The sequence below is a fragment of the Conger conger genome, chromosome 1 (genome assembly GCF_963514075.1).
Source record: "Conger conger chromosome 1, fConCon1.1, whole genome shotgun sequence".
Classification (NCBI taxonomy): domain Eukaryota; kingdom Metazoa; phylum Chordata; class Actinopteri; order Anguilliformes; family Congridae; genus Conger; species Conger conger.
In genome coordinates, this window is record NC_083760.1 from 56401260 (window position 1) to 56415831 (window position 14572).

General features: G+C 39.8%; 1 protein-coding gene across 2 annotated transcripts; it reads right to left on the reverse strand.

The window, feature by feature from the left end:
• Positions 1 to 1958: 1958 nt before the first annotated feature.
• Positions 1959 to 12247, reverse strand: ebag9 (estrogen receptor binding site associated antigen 9). 2 transcript variants are annotated; one of them, XM_061246779.1, is made up of 7 exons: positions 11924 to 12247; positions 11292 to 11387; positions 10894 to 10972; positions 10313 to 10471; positions 9869 to 9976; positions 6955 to 7046; positions 1959 to 3899 (listed from the first exon to the last, which is right to left on the reverse strand). In XM_061246779.1, the coding sequence occupies exons 2-7, from the start codon at positions 11372 to 11374 to the stop codon at positions 3782 to 3784; spliced, it is 639 nt and encodes a 212-aa protein (XP_061102763.1). In that variant the 5' UTR covers positions 11375 to 11387; positions 11924 to 12247; the 3' UTR covers positions 1959 to 3781. The 2 variants fall into 2 exon arrangements, with proteins under 2 accessions (XP_061102763.1, XP_061102755.1); XM_061246771.1 differs by having other exon boundaries at positions 11292 to 11390; positions 11924 to 12244.
• Between the last annotated feature and the right edge of the window lie 2325 nt (positions 12248 to 14572).

Genomic DNA, 14572 nt, shown 5'->3' on the forward strand with positions numbered 1-14572 from the left:
TTGGGTACAGGGCCAAAAGAATATTATCTCCTAACATTCATGTTTGGTCTTGTTAAAAAGAGGCTTGATTAAGACCCTTGATAATATGGTGCTTAGCCCTGCTTCCAACAACATAAGGCAACTTTAATAAGTACATTTCTCAGCTTTTAAATAAGCCAGCCCTTGCCTGACCCCTTGCATAGGAAAAGGGCCTCAGACAACATGATATGACATTGTGAAATGACTCCTGGCTTGACAAGACATCAACAGGCTTGCTAACACATACTTTAGTCATGTGCACGTCTGTACTCTCAAACCGAAGTGTATGCAACAAGACAGGCCAACAAACAGGTATTTTACCTCAACTGCACAAAACAAGCTGGGATACAGGCTACAGAATTCCAAGATGTAATGAGGACTTTACACCCCAGCTGCTCCAGTTCAACAAATTGTAATGAGAATTTCAAGTCACCTTAGAAGAGTGGATACTGGCTGAAGAACAACTTACACCTACAACCATGTACAGCCAAATACTGTCCCAACATTCCCCTGGGCAACATGTTCCTTCTATTTTCTATTTTCATGTTGCATTTTCTCAGTGCCATGGTGGAAATCTGCAGGTGCATTTTCCATTTATGTGTTGCTTGCTACACAACTGGGCAGGCTCTATCCCTAGCCATTTTCTGCCTGCTAACATATTACACCTAAAATATGGTTAAAACCTGTAAATTATTATTTTACAGTTTAAAGTGAGCTTTAGGAATGCATTTAAATCCTTATAAAAGAGCCGCATGAGAAAGTAATTCTCACTACTTTCATGTTTTGACAAATCTCATAACAGAACACAAATTCCATCATTTCAAACACCCGTGTTTCTTGTTGCCATTGTGTACTCTTTTACCATTGTCTAGTCCATATTGGCAAAAAGAGGATTAATGCCCTTGCACGGATGGGATGATGTGAATGCTTGGCACCAGCTTCACACTTTCACCTTCAAAATAGATTTCATGTCCATTCCAATAAAACGCTGAGAACAAATATTTTGTTTCTTGGCCAAAGTTCTGACTAAAATGAGATATTGCCAGACGACAAAGTGACTTTAACATGAAATATCTCTTCCCTTTAAAAAATAATTATATAAAACTTGTAAAATGTATGCATGCCAAGCATTCCATGCACATTCATTCAGAGGAACGATAAGCAGGGCTCGTTTGAGAGCAGTATATCACTCCCGTCTGCTGTTCTCCCTTCACCATTCTCCAAGCAGGAAAAAGCCTTCCATTTAACTGGGTCAGCCATTGTATCTTTCAAAGAGGGATGTTCTGGCTGCAGACGGCGATTATGACGTCAATCTTTCAGGATCAAAATCTGCCGATTATCGCGGCGGCCAGTCTGAAGGCAGCTGTCTAAAAACATTATTACAGCATATAATTTATTTTCGGATGCACACATAATGCGATGCTGCATACAAATGCAAAGTCTAGACTACTATCTGAGGTAAAGTGGCTTGCACATGGGTGCAGCAGTTGTAACACACATGATTTTCAAACTGGTGTTTAGAGGCAGACACCATATACCAACCCACTGCAGCAAATAAATCAGACCAACTGGTTAAACAATGCCAGACAAAAAAAGAAAAACTGCAACAGGGGCAAGCATTCTACAAATTCAGACATTTCTTTGCTCCAGTATCAGAAGTCATTTTATTTTTCTGTTTATGGAGGACTGAAGGGAGAAAAGTTTCACACTAATAGCATGCGTGTTGAGAAGCAAGGAATTACATTAGAAAATATCATATTATTGGTACTGCCACGATATAGGTTTTGTCAAAATAAACCCTGAAGCTTGTGAGCAGTGTTTTGATGTTTAAAAATGTCCTGAAAAGGTCACAAATCGGTAGAAATATTGAAAGTTCTGATCTGCCCATTGGGTGTTCAACCGGATGACCTGCACCACACACACCCACACACACACCAGAATGAGACTGGACATTTATTGCCTTTGTCATACAGATAGGGGATGTGCAAAAGAATAAAATACTCTTGATGAGCACACACTTAACCATGCAACTGTCACCACCTAATTCAATATGACAGAAACCAGCCATTCTGCATTGCAAAGAAAATAAATCAATGCAAATATATGAGAAGGAAAAAAAGGCATGAAAATGAGCAAAATGTCAATTCCTTGCAACTACCATATCCCTGCTCAAAGTTCCAGTTTACATACTGCATACACTGGAGAATGTAATTGTAATAATGTAATATGTCAATAAAATGTTCACATTTCAATATTGCAACATATTTAATAAAATGAGTGGGTCTGATTAGACTAAGCCAAGCCATACTAAACATTTTCTAATTTGTTATGTGCTCTCTTGGTAAGTCAATTTTCTTAAAAAAAATAATTTAAAAAAATGCAAACATCCCTGCCAAAATTAAGGTGAATGACATTTGGTGAGTGTCTTAAATTTTTTGGGAAACCGATGATAGATGCCTAATCGTTCCACGTCAGACTGCTCACTGAAAATTGTTCAAAAATGACAGCTCTCCCGGGATCATTTATCTGAAGCTGTGATTTCCCCATGTTTCCATGACAACTCATTACCATTATACCCATTACGACCAGAGTGTGCTGACCATCCTCCCGTTCCTCTTAAATAATGCTTAGAGATAATGCTATAATGCTTAAACAACAAGCGAAAAGCACCGTGGTTCTATTACACAGATGCACAGAAGCCCTCCTCTGTGTGTTTCTATGCAAAACAGTTATGTACATCTTCTGTACTAGCCTCCATTTCCCATGTGCTGCACAACATGATTTGCACCAGGACAGATGCACACTGAAACATGTCAATGCTACTGGACCACGAAAGGCCCGTTCTTCCCGTAACAGCAGACACTTTAACATCCGGCCATTAAATCCCTGCTGCAAGATGTGCAATCATTGATATAAGATTAATTTATCATATGTGGAATATGCAATGCAGAGTCAGTGTTAATGACTTTAGTTTTAATTGATTCATCAATGAAAAAAAAAAATTTTTTAGTGAAAATAACAGCTACTATTTAGAGCATTAGGAACATGAGTAAGAGCAAGAACCTTACAGAGTACCATCTCCATGACGTTAAGACATGCCCTTCAAAGAACATCCAATTTGACAGACTAGCAAATCTAGAAATTTCTTTGGGAGCCCTCCCAAAAAAAACGTCTTGTCCTATAAAGATGCCGTTTTCATTCACACTTTCATTTACATCAGTGATTCTTGTTTGCACTACGTGAATTCAGTGTTTGGAGTTGCACATCGACTGGTGAAAGTCTTGCGACAAAAATCTTGAATGAAGACCCCCACCCAAAAAAAGGATAATTCAAATAAAACCTAAAAAACCAAATTAAGCTATTGAGGAAAAAAAATAAGATGTTCACATCACCCCTCCACTGACCATTATAACCACATAAATAAGACAAAACTTTCCAATTCTCAAAATGTTCAATTGTAATTCCATTTACAATAGTTCCTGCAACCTGATTCAACAAAGGCAAAAAATATATAATTCATAATTAATTTATAAATTATATTTTCTTGTTATTTTTCTTTTTTTAAAACAGACCTACAGAATGATTCACAGACACCAGATAGAATATTTTGAATGGCTGCTGGTAGATGTATACCAAGAAACTGATAATGAACGGTTCAGCTTTGGAAAGGGAGGGAGAAAACTATAGGTATGGAAACGGTGATTGAATGGAAGGATGTCCAGGCTTTTCTGGGCATGTGTCGTCGCCCAGGGCTCCTTCGACGTTACGAAAGCTTAACAGCAATCTTCTGTTCTTTTTTCATCAGTCTCTGTGCCTCCTTCTCCAGTTTCTTCCTCTGCTGCTCCATGGAACGTTTCTCCCTCTCCGCCATCTTCTGCTGCCTGTTTCAGAAATAGCAGAAAACAGCTATCAAAAACAGCCCTTTTTTTTTCAGTGAGCTTCGGAGTAATTATTATCCCCCCCCCGCCACCACCCGCCCCGCCCTTTCGGCAAAGGATTATGAGTGTCTGCGGCTGACAGCAAACACTTCAGCTCTACAACACAAGCTGGAATTCTGTGGACCTGTGGTGCATATCAATGTGAGGTTGTTTGTACCAAGCTGCTACAAGAAATGCTTGCCACAGGGGGCTGAGACAAGAATAATTTACAGAGGTTTGCATTTATCCAGAAACAGTATGCAGTTTGTCCCAATATTCTCATCGGCATTTATAATTCCAGAACCGCAACATACAGCATTAGCACATAATCTATAATGTAAGTAGTATCAATCAATGCTATTTGTAAACAGAGATTCAAGGCACCCTCCCTGGGAAGAATTGAAGGCACAAATCTTAGTGTCAGTTACCATTTTTAAAGAATGCCCAAAAGCAGGGCTGCCCAACATTGTCCATGGGGATCTACCCTCCTGGAAGTCTTCACTCCAACCCAAACAATCCAAACCACATTCAACAGATAGAGATGAGCTGCTAAACAGAATCCGGTGTGCCAAATTATGGTTTAAATGAAAACCTACAGGATGGAAGATAGCTAGGGACAGGGTTAGGCAGAGCAAAAGCAACCATCAGGAAGACTGACTGAACCTGTATTTCTCCAACCTTATTTTTTAATATTAAAGGCAGCCCACAGTTCTATTAGAGATCATTATGAACACAAAAAGCCTTTCACTGGATTACTCAAATCTAATGCCATGCGCCTAACTGCATCACACTGAACCTGACTCCTTCAGAATCATTCTGTGCCAGGCAATGCACTTAAGGTCTGCACCCGGTACATCCCAGAAGCCATTGCTGCCTGAGAGCTTGCAGATGGCAACAGATAGGTCTGTCACTGGTACAGCTCTTGGCCTCATGTTGACAAAAAAAAAACTGACTCCAAAAGCTTAGAATCAAGAAAGGAAGCAATTGAATACACCCAACTACTCAAAGAGCTGAGAAGCAAACTAATTTACGCAATTACATTTGGTCCCCTAAAATGGAGGGACTTTGTATAAAAGGGGATTCAATTCCTGCATGGATTGCCCAATATGCATGAAAATCGTCACAAATTAAATTAGCTACAGATGAAATATGGTAATTTAACAACACTTGACAAATGAAGACGGCTACTACAATTTTAATGCTAATGAAACCACATATGACCATATCATTTTTTTCCCCATCGTTACATAACATACTGAGCTAGTCATTACGCTTGACTACATGCTTACTATACACTGCATACTGCACTTACGCAACTCCAATGGTGACACAGAATATTTAAGTAAGTGTTACGTCATATAAGGTGGATACTGCTCTTCCCATGATTCTTCTAGCATGCATATAATATAGGCATGCAGGAAGTACATTTATGTAACTGCATCTCTCACAGACTTTTGCTTTTAAGACAATTTTCAGAATGATCACCCTTGTTCTAACACAAGTGGTAACGTCCAAAAAGGAAAGTAAATTGTATGGAGATTCTCATGCTATTCAACAAAAGTCAGTGTTTTATGATGTAGCTGCAGAATTAAGCGAATATGCACCACATTTGTGTTGCAGTACCAACATGTAAGTTCTTGCTTACATATAGATGTTATGTAATCTTCCTGAAGTTTAGTTTAAAGACCACCATCAAGTGGAACTTTGATGCTTTGACTTAAAAACAGAAGCATCTGTTGATGTTGAGGCATTACTGGTACATTACAATGCAAATGAATCAGTTGGTGACAATATGGAGGTTAGCCACACTGAACTGTTCATTCCAATCGCTTATTTTCATGCCTTGCATTGCTTAGCTCCATCCTACTGAGGACAAGAGGAAGAGACACAACCATGGCATACATAAACGGAGGAATCGAGGCAACATATCAGGCCAATGGAACGCCCTCGCTCAGTCACTTATTTGTTCATTTTTATTGTTAAAATTAAATCAAAATGTTATGTTTGTAAGTAATAAGAAATAAGAAAATATACACATTACATAACAAAATCAAAGTGTCATTTATAAGGTTTTTAAGGTCAGCTAAGCAGATTTAAGGGCGGAGCGATTTAGCCTCTAGGTTGGACCTCTCTCTACCCTTACTCTCTGGCTGTAAACGTTGGTTAAATAATTTGTACCAGCAGTGATAACATTCAACTAATGTGGAGTGTTCCGTTGGTAAGTCCAATGGAAACTACAAATACATTTTGGCTGTATTGGAACCTTTTTGATATGGATAGATATTTAAGCAAGGAAATAAACAGATGACAACATGTTTGAATTTGGTTTACTGACGGTGTCTTTTCTTAAATAGCTGACAGGCTTCAGGTGTTATTTTTGCCCCCATTAAATCAATGTTTTTTGGCAAACAAAGCCAAGCTAATTAAACTAACGGACTCGGTGTAAGAGTGCTTTGAGCAGTGACAGCGGGTGAGCTGAAAACTGGGAAAGCCCAAACCTTTCTTTTAAACATATCATTAAACCCCATTCTTTATAAATGTTTGTGCCATTATGTTATTCAAACAAAGAATGCAATTTTCATTGGAAGGGATAATTAATGAAATGCAGAATGAAAAGCGTGTGGTGATGGCAGATTCCCCCAAGCCCAACTTTCTATTAAATTACAACATGCTTTGACATTTTGACAAAAAGATTGGTCAATGACAGGGCAGAACCGACACAAAATAGCCAAGGTTATGTACTGCCATCTACTGGCAAGACGCAGAAAAACAACTGGATATTTTTCATCTGCGTATGCAAGTATAAACATGGCAAAGGGAAATGTAAATACCTAATCCACTAATATACTATAGATAAACTGAAATTAAAATGAACTTTTTCCTCAATTTAGTAAATTCGATTCGAAATTAGACAATACGAACAAGCCTTAAAGTTTTCCATCCAGGAAAACAAGATGTTACGTGAGTTTACTGGCCATCAGAGGACACAGTGGTAGTGTAGCATGGAGGAGTACAGTACCTCAGCACCTCCTCTGCCTCCCATGCAGCGTCAGACTCATCCTCCCAGGCATTCGGGTCCTCCTGCCAGGTGTCCAATTCTCCGAGCTCCCCCTGCAGCACAAAGGGAAAGGTTGGGGAAAGGGGATTGAGATGGGGGGGGGGGGGTAATAATATGGTTGGCATTTATATAGCGCCTTTATCCAAAGCGCTGTACAATTGATGCTTCTCATTCACCCATTCATACACACACACTCACACACACACCAACGGCGATTGGCTGCCATGCAAGGCAGGAGCATTTGGGGGTTAGGTGTCTTGCTCAGGGACACTTCGACACAGCCCAGGCGGGGGATCGAACCGGCAACCCTCCGACTGCAAGATGACTGCTCTCACTGCCTGAGCCATGTCGCCCCAATATAGCTTGATCTTAAGAGTCCCAAAGTCCTAGCAGCTCTGCTGCTGAAATCAGATTTAGCTTTAACTACTAATATTAGACAAAGGGAACCTGAGTACACCAAACACATGAATACAATTATTTCATTCATCTCATTAAAAAAGTTATCATTCACCTGTAATACCCACGTGAAAGAGCAATTGCCCCCTTAAACCAAACTGGCTTCACCACCTTTACCAGCAGTAGCTGCAATTAAACACTTCCTATAATTTGTTTTTCACATCACTGCAGAGGAATTTTAGCCCACTCTTCTTTGCAGAACTGCTTTAATTCAGACAAATTGGTTGGCTTTTCGGCCATGAAATGCTCGATTCAGGTCCTGCCAAGGCATCTCTGTTGGGTTTAAAACTAGGACGTTGATTAGGCCACTCCAAAACTATGTTTTTTTTTTTGCCTTTCAGATGAGGACATGTTTTTCTGTTTTGGATGATTTGGATGTTCTTCAGAGATCTTTTGTGACATCCTGGATTAGTTGCTGCTGTGCCGCTGTCGAAATTTTGGCAGTCCAGCCTGTCCTGGGAACATTTTCCACTGTTCCAAGTGTTCTCCATTCGGAGATAATGGCATTCACTGGGGTTCGGTGGAGTCCTAGAGCCTTATACAGGGGGCTCAAAATTATTGGCACCCCTGACAGAAAATGAACAAACAATACTCAAAAAAATTCTAAACAATATATTTATAGACAAACTCAAAAAATTAAACCAGGTATTAAATTAACTTATTTAAGTTCATTTATGTGTTAAGGAACTGTATTGAGTGATTACATCACTTCCTGTTTCACAAGGGTATAAAAATGAGGTAACACACATGCAATATCCCTTTGTCATCCAACACCATGAAGAAAACAAAAGAATTGGCAGTTCAAAAGAGGCAGATGGTCATAGACCTTCATAAACGTGGTAATGGCTACAAGAAAATTCACAAACGATTGAATATACCACTGAGCACTGTCAGAGCAATTATAAAAAAGTTAAAAAGATATGGAACTGTTGAAAATCTCATGGGTAGAGGATGCAACTGCATCTTGCCCCCCAGGATACTGAGGAGAATGGTGAGAGAAGCAACAAAATCCCCAAGGATCACAGTGAAAGAATTGCAGGCCTTGGTGGCATCTTGGGGTCACCAGGTTTCAAAAAGCACCATCAGACGCCACCTCCATAACCACAGCCTCATTGGAAGGGTTGCCAGAAGAAAGCCTTTTCTGACCACAAGACACAGAAGAGAGCACTTGGAGTTTGCCAAACGTCATTTACATTATGACTGGAACAAGGTTCTCTGGTCAGATGAGACCAAAATTGAACGTTTTGGTCAGATACAGCATCGGTATGTTTGGCGTAGGAACAGAGATGCATACAAGGAGAAGCACCTCATACCCACAGTGAAATATGGTGGTGAGTCAGTCATGTTTTGGGGCTGTCTTAATTCCAGAGGGCCTGAGGCACTGGTTAGGATTGATGGCATAATGAATTCCAGCAAGTATCAGGCAATTTTGGCTGAAAATCTGGTTCCCTCTGCCAGAAGTCTGGGACTTGGTCGTAGGTGGACTTTCCAACAAGACAATGACCCAAAACACACCTCAATATCCACACAGAAATGGTTCCGTGACAACAAAATCAACGTTCTGCAATGGCCATCTCAGTCACCAGACCTCAATCCAATCGAAAACCTGTGGGCTGAGTTGAAGAGGTCAGTTGATAAGCACAAACCCAAGAACGTGAAGGATCTTGAAAGGATATGCAAAGAGGAATGGTCCAAAATCCCTCCAAATGTGTTCCAAATCTTGTCAAAAATTACAGGAAGAGACTCCATGCTGTTATCCTTGCCAGAGGTGGTTGCACTAAGTACTATGGGGGCGACATGGCTCAGGCAGTAAGAGCAGTCGTCTGGCAGTTGGAGGGTTGTCGGTTCGATCCCCCACCCGGGCTGTGTCGAGGTGTCCCTGAGCAAGACACCTAACCCCTAAAATGCTCCTGACGAGCTGGTCGGGGCCTTGCATGGCAGCCAATCGCCGTCGGTGTGTGAGTGTGTGTATGAATGGGTGAATGGAGAAGCATCAATTGTACAGCGCTTTGGATAAAGGCGCTATATAAATGCCTGCCATTTACCATTTACTAGGTGAAGGGTGCCAATAATTCTGACTTTCATGGCACTGTAGCAAGAACATTTGTTTAAACTTATATGTAAGATGTCCATTTATGTTCCCAACAGTTATTAGACCGATCTACTATTTACACTCAATCTATTAAACTGTCTTATTTCTACTTACCCTCTGAAAACATTTGATTTTGTTTAATCTGTGCATAAACCTGCAATGTTGCAATATGAAAATAAATAAGCCCCCCTGCCTCAACCCCACACACACAAATTCACAGCTGTAGGAGAAATATGAAGGCCTCTGTGCACTGGTCTTGCGCTGAAGGAGAGATTGACTCCTATTTGTTGTGTGAGTGGACCATTAGGAGCGGTCACCCATACTCACCGATGGCTGGATAAAGGACACGCCCTGAGTGGCTGCCAGCCGGCTGGAGAACCCAGAATTCCCGTCAGGAACGGAGAAATTCAGAGGTTCCCTCTTCTTCAGAACAATCTAAGGGAGGTAGGAAGGATGGTCAAGAAAATTTCTCAAAAGACATAGTGGGAAATGTAGCACGGCAGGAGAGAGGATGATAACAGGAACACATGTATTAAGAATTAACTCACGACGGTAGGTAAACATTACATAACAAAAATAAAAAAATAAAAAAATTAATTGAAAATGAAATTAGTTCAGGCATACTCAATAATCCAAAATGGTGGGCTTGTACTACACAGAATGCATGACTCAATTATTTTTGAATAATTTCTGTTATTATAGCTTTTAAATGTTAGTAATACGTTCTTAACACATTTTTTGAATTTAATTATGAACTTAACAAAAAAATACTTTTTGGGTTTTCCTGATGGTGGGAGCCATGTCCTTGAAGTAATCTGGCTCCTCCTCCTCTTGATCATCCTGAGGGGCAGGAAGGTTGCCATTGCCCCCCTCGATTTTGATACTTGTGGGGGCTTCCTCATCCCAGGAGCTCCACTCCTCAATCTCAGGCTGGGGCAAAAAAGCATAAAGACAGATAACTTCAGTGTATAACTTAAGTATGACTGGAAAAAAATAAAAACTGAAATACAAGAAAACATGGCCGCGGAGCTCTCCTAATACAGGCTACTTTAGGTATAATGGATATTTGCGCTGCATTGTACTTCATCTATGAGACAAAATGTGAATTTCTAAACAAAAGAAAATACAATCTTATTTACAGCAGATGCAAACTCTTTGTATTGACCAAGGGATACAAACTGTCTGCAATAAAAAAAACTGCATTCACCATTACTGTAAACTCATACAACCACAGTGAACAGGTGATCAGAGTGAGGGACCTGCCATCCACCAACTTTAAAACACCAACTCCATGAAACCGGTAAAGTATTGCTGATAAAATAATTAGTGTGAGATTACTGGACATCACTGACCTGTTTGGAAACTGATGAAAAATCCACTGTAGTTGGCAAAGTTATCTGGTCACCACTTAGCTTCCGCAACCTTCCCGATCTGTGGAATGATAAAATATTTCCTCAAACAAGATTCCACAAGAGACCTATTCTTGTTCAACATTATTTAACAATAAATGATACTGCAGTAAACATAAGGGTATTCTTAACATTTAAATAGCAGTTTTGTTTACCAAGCAAAACCTTAATTCAGAAAGAAACATGAATTGCAGATGAGCATAATAATAATAATAATAATAATAATAATAATAATAATAATAATCAAAGAGCAGTATTTCTAATACCAACAAACCTGATGCAAGTTTTGAAAGAAACGTTCAACTATACAGGGTTCAATGCCTAATAAGCATGAATCTTACCTGCATATCAATCTTTTGAAGAAGGAGAACAAGGTTGCTAGGCAAGTGCAGATCTTAAAAAGGCGAAACTGGGAGATGGCCATGGTCGAATATGCACTGCTGAATGAACCAAGAGGACATTGTTGACGTAACGTTATACATTTAATTCCAAGGTTTACCGAAGCAAATACGGAGTTTCTTGTTTACATTTAACTTAGCTAATGTAAAACAATTAGCTATTGTTCGCTAGCTAGCCAATATAATAATATTGTTTAAAGCTTATTGATGTCAAGCAAGCTAGCTAACGTTAGCTGCAAAGCAATATTGAGTTGTATAATTCTTATGATCGAACCAGTTGAGCTGAACTATAACGAATGACAACAAAGCAACATGAACCAAAACAGAAAAGCATGGGCATGTTACGGTTTATAACGCTATCGGCTATTTTGTTATTCTGCTCCGTCAGCTAACATTAGCTAGCTAGCTAATGTGTGTACAGTTCCTCCAACATTGTAGCTAGTTTGCCAGTTAGGTTAGCAACCAACTAGCCACTGGCATATTGTTTGAACACAGCACTCCATGCGAAATTAAGCGCCTTTGCATTACACAATGGTTGAACAAACATCATCAATGAGTCCTGAGAGTATACTCACCGTATAAATCAATACAGAATCACTATATTTGCGCGCATCTATTTTGCTAACACTAACAGTTATGTTAGCTAACCAGATCCGACTGCTCCCACACTTCAACCAGCAACAAATCAAACGGATCTGCACTCCTTGTCCTTGGAGGTAAATAAACTGTCTTCAGTCAATTTCATGTCTACTGCAACAGCAGTCTGAGCCAGTGTATTTTATAAATCTGCTCCCTTGCTCCCTTGTCCATTTTCATTTCAGAGAATATCACCCTTTGCACGGGGCTGTGAGTGCCATCTTTACACTGACAAGGAAGCGGAACATTTGCAGAAGGACCCATCTATAGTGGTCCGCTGCACTGCCAGATTTTACGCATCGCATTTGCAGAACCCGATACTTGGTTGTGTGAGGCACCGCTGGGGATTTGTATTTTTCGCCAACACATTGATGCTGTGAACCTCCCGTTCCACTTAATGGCAAATGTACTCTATTGAGTTGATACCTGGGGACTGTGCAGCAAACTGGAGTAAACCACTGTTCGTGGAACCAGCTTGGGATGATGCATGCTCTGTGACACAGTGCAGTATCCTGCTGGAAGTAGCCATCAGAAGATAAGTAGGCTGTGGCCATAAAAGCGATGCACACGGTCAGACTGCGACAATGCTTAGGTATGCTGTGACATACAGATGATGTTTTTGGGGAAAGTTCTGTCCTCCGTCTTCATGTGGCTCATTCCAGTCCATTATTTTTATTTTCTCCTTTACTTGCCCCCTAGTTTCAGCTATTGGGAGAGGCTAGGAAAAGAAAAAGATAAAATAAAAAGTAAAAGACGGGGAAATCGAAAAAAAATGTGAAACGCCATTTCTCCTTCAAACGTCAGTCCGAAGCCATGTCAGTTATATACGTGGCAAATGGGGAGAGGTTGATCCACTGGTGGATCATTTATACATCAGGCTTTCAGAAAAAAATAGCCACCTGCAAAAGTATTGGAACAGCAAGGCCACTTCCTTTGTTTTTGCAATACATTTGGGGTTGAGACTAAAACAACACCATGAACACGAGACAGAATTTCAGCTTTTATTTCCTGGTAGGAATATTTACACCTAGATGTGTTAAACTACTTAGAACTTTGCACCTTTGGTATCAGACCACCCAATTTTTAGGTGAGCAAAAGTATTGGAACAAGGAGTATGCAAGTAAATCAAAGTATAATATGGGGACAATTGACCTCAATTGTCTTCAATCTAGCAAAAACAAAGGAATTAACCTTGCTGTGCCAATACTTTGAGGAAACTGTACTTCTGCAAAGGATGCACTGATGTTTTCTTACTCAAAGGAAAGATTGTGAGTTCGGGACCTCAATCGACTTCCGGGTCAGGAGCAAGGAAAGGAAAACTGGAGAAAAATAAGCGGTTAGAATCCATGGTGCATTTTGGTTTCTCGGGTTCAGATGAATGATTACATTTGCACTAGAAGGCTTTTTTAAATCTAATTAAGCCAAAAATCGAATTAAGTGCGTTTTTAGCTTGCTTGTAATGTTAATATTTAAGTTAGTAGCTATCCTTTTCATTAACACTTACCTATGCAGATAAACTTGTAGTTAGATTCAGCAAATTACAAAAGTCACCAGAATTAATTATTTAACCCAAGTATTGCCTCCTTTTCTTAACACAAGCTTGAAAATGACATACCCAAAATAAAATGGTTACTATTTGTGAACCCTTTTGACTACAGGCAGAATTGTTTTTTTTCCTCACCGAGGGGATACAGATGCTTGTGGCTGAGCCTGGTGGGCTGGCAGCACACAGCCACAAAGCTGGATCTCCTTTCAGATTTGATGACAATATCACCAAAAAATAAGATATGTTTGGGTGGGTTTCCAAAAAAAGGATGCATGGTAACCAAATGATATGATGAACATGATAAATTATCCTGGAAGTTTCCTGGAGAGAGAGAGAGAGAGAAAAAAAAGAAGCATTCTCACCCCCCCTCCACCTGTCTCCCTCCCTAACCTTACTCTCCTCTTTGGTAACAGCAGGTCCAGAAAGCTGTAAAAAATAACTACAAGAATTACAACATCTAGTATACAAATATATTAATTGAGGTCCATTGATAGAAGATCAACCCCAATCAAATACTCAACCCCGATCATATTTTGAGAATGTAATGAGATGATCACTGATATAAAATGATCATTCCTCCAGAGAGATCCCAAGTAAACATTCTATTGTTGTTTCCCCTAGTTAGCATGTTTTTGTAATGAGAAACTATTTGGTTGGCAGGATCCTTGCCGTCAAAAGAAAACCCTGATTTGTGTCGTCCGTTCATCTACAAAATGCTTAGGGGTTGAGGTCCCTCCACGCTTGTTTTGCCACTCCACATTACAAAATAAGGAACCGTTGCCGTGAAAGCCAGGACATCGCAAAATAGTTCATACAGACAGAACCATGAGTTTAACACTTTAAAATGGTATATCGTGTGACCATATTGATTGGGGGGAGGGGAGGGGGAAATAAATAAATAAATAAAGTAAAATAAAAACAGCACACAAAGAAAACCGGTTTATATACTCATTTAGGATCTCTGACTGCCAAATCAAAATTGCCATTTCTAGCTTCTGGCTTAACAGCAATGTTGAATCGTTTTAATACAGCAACAGTCAAC

Coding starts and splice junctions, on each gene's coding strand:
- ebag9 (XM_061246779.1), bottom strand. CDS start 11,374: ATGGCCATCTCCCAGTTTCGCCTTTTTAAGATCTGCACTTGCCTAGCA. Junction 10,472..10,893: donor TTTCATCAGTTTCCAAACAG/GTCAGTGATGTC, acceptor TTTTTGCCCCAG/CCTGAGATTGAGGAGTGGAG. Junction 9,977..10,312: donor CCATCAGGAAAACCCAAAAA/GTATTTTTTTGT, acceptor TACCTCCCTTAG/ATTGTTCTGAAGAAGAGGGA.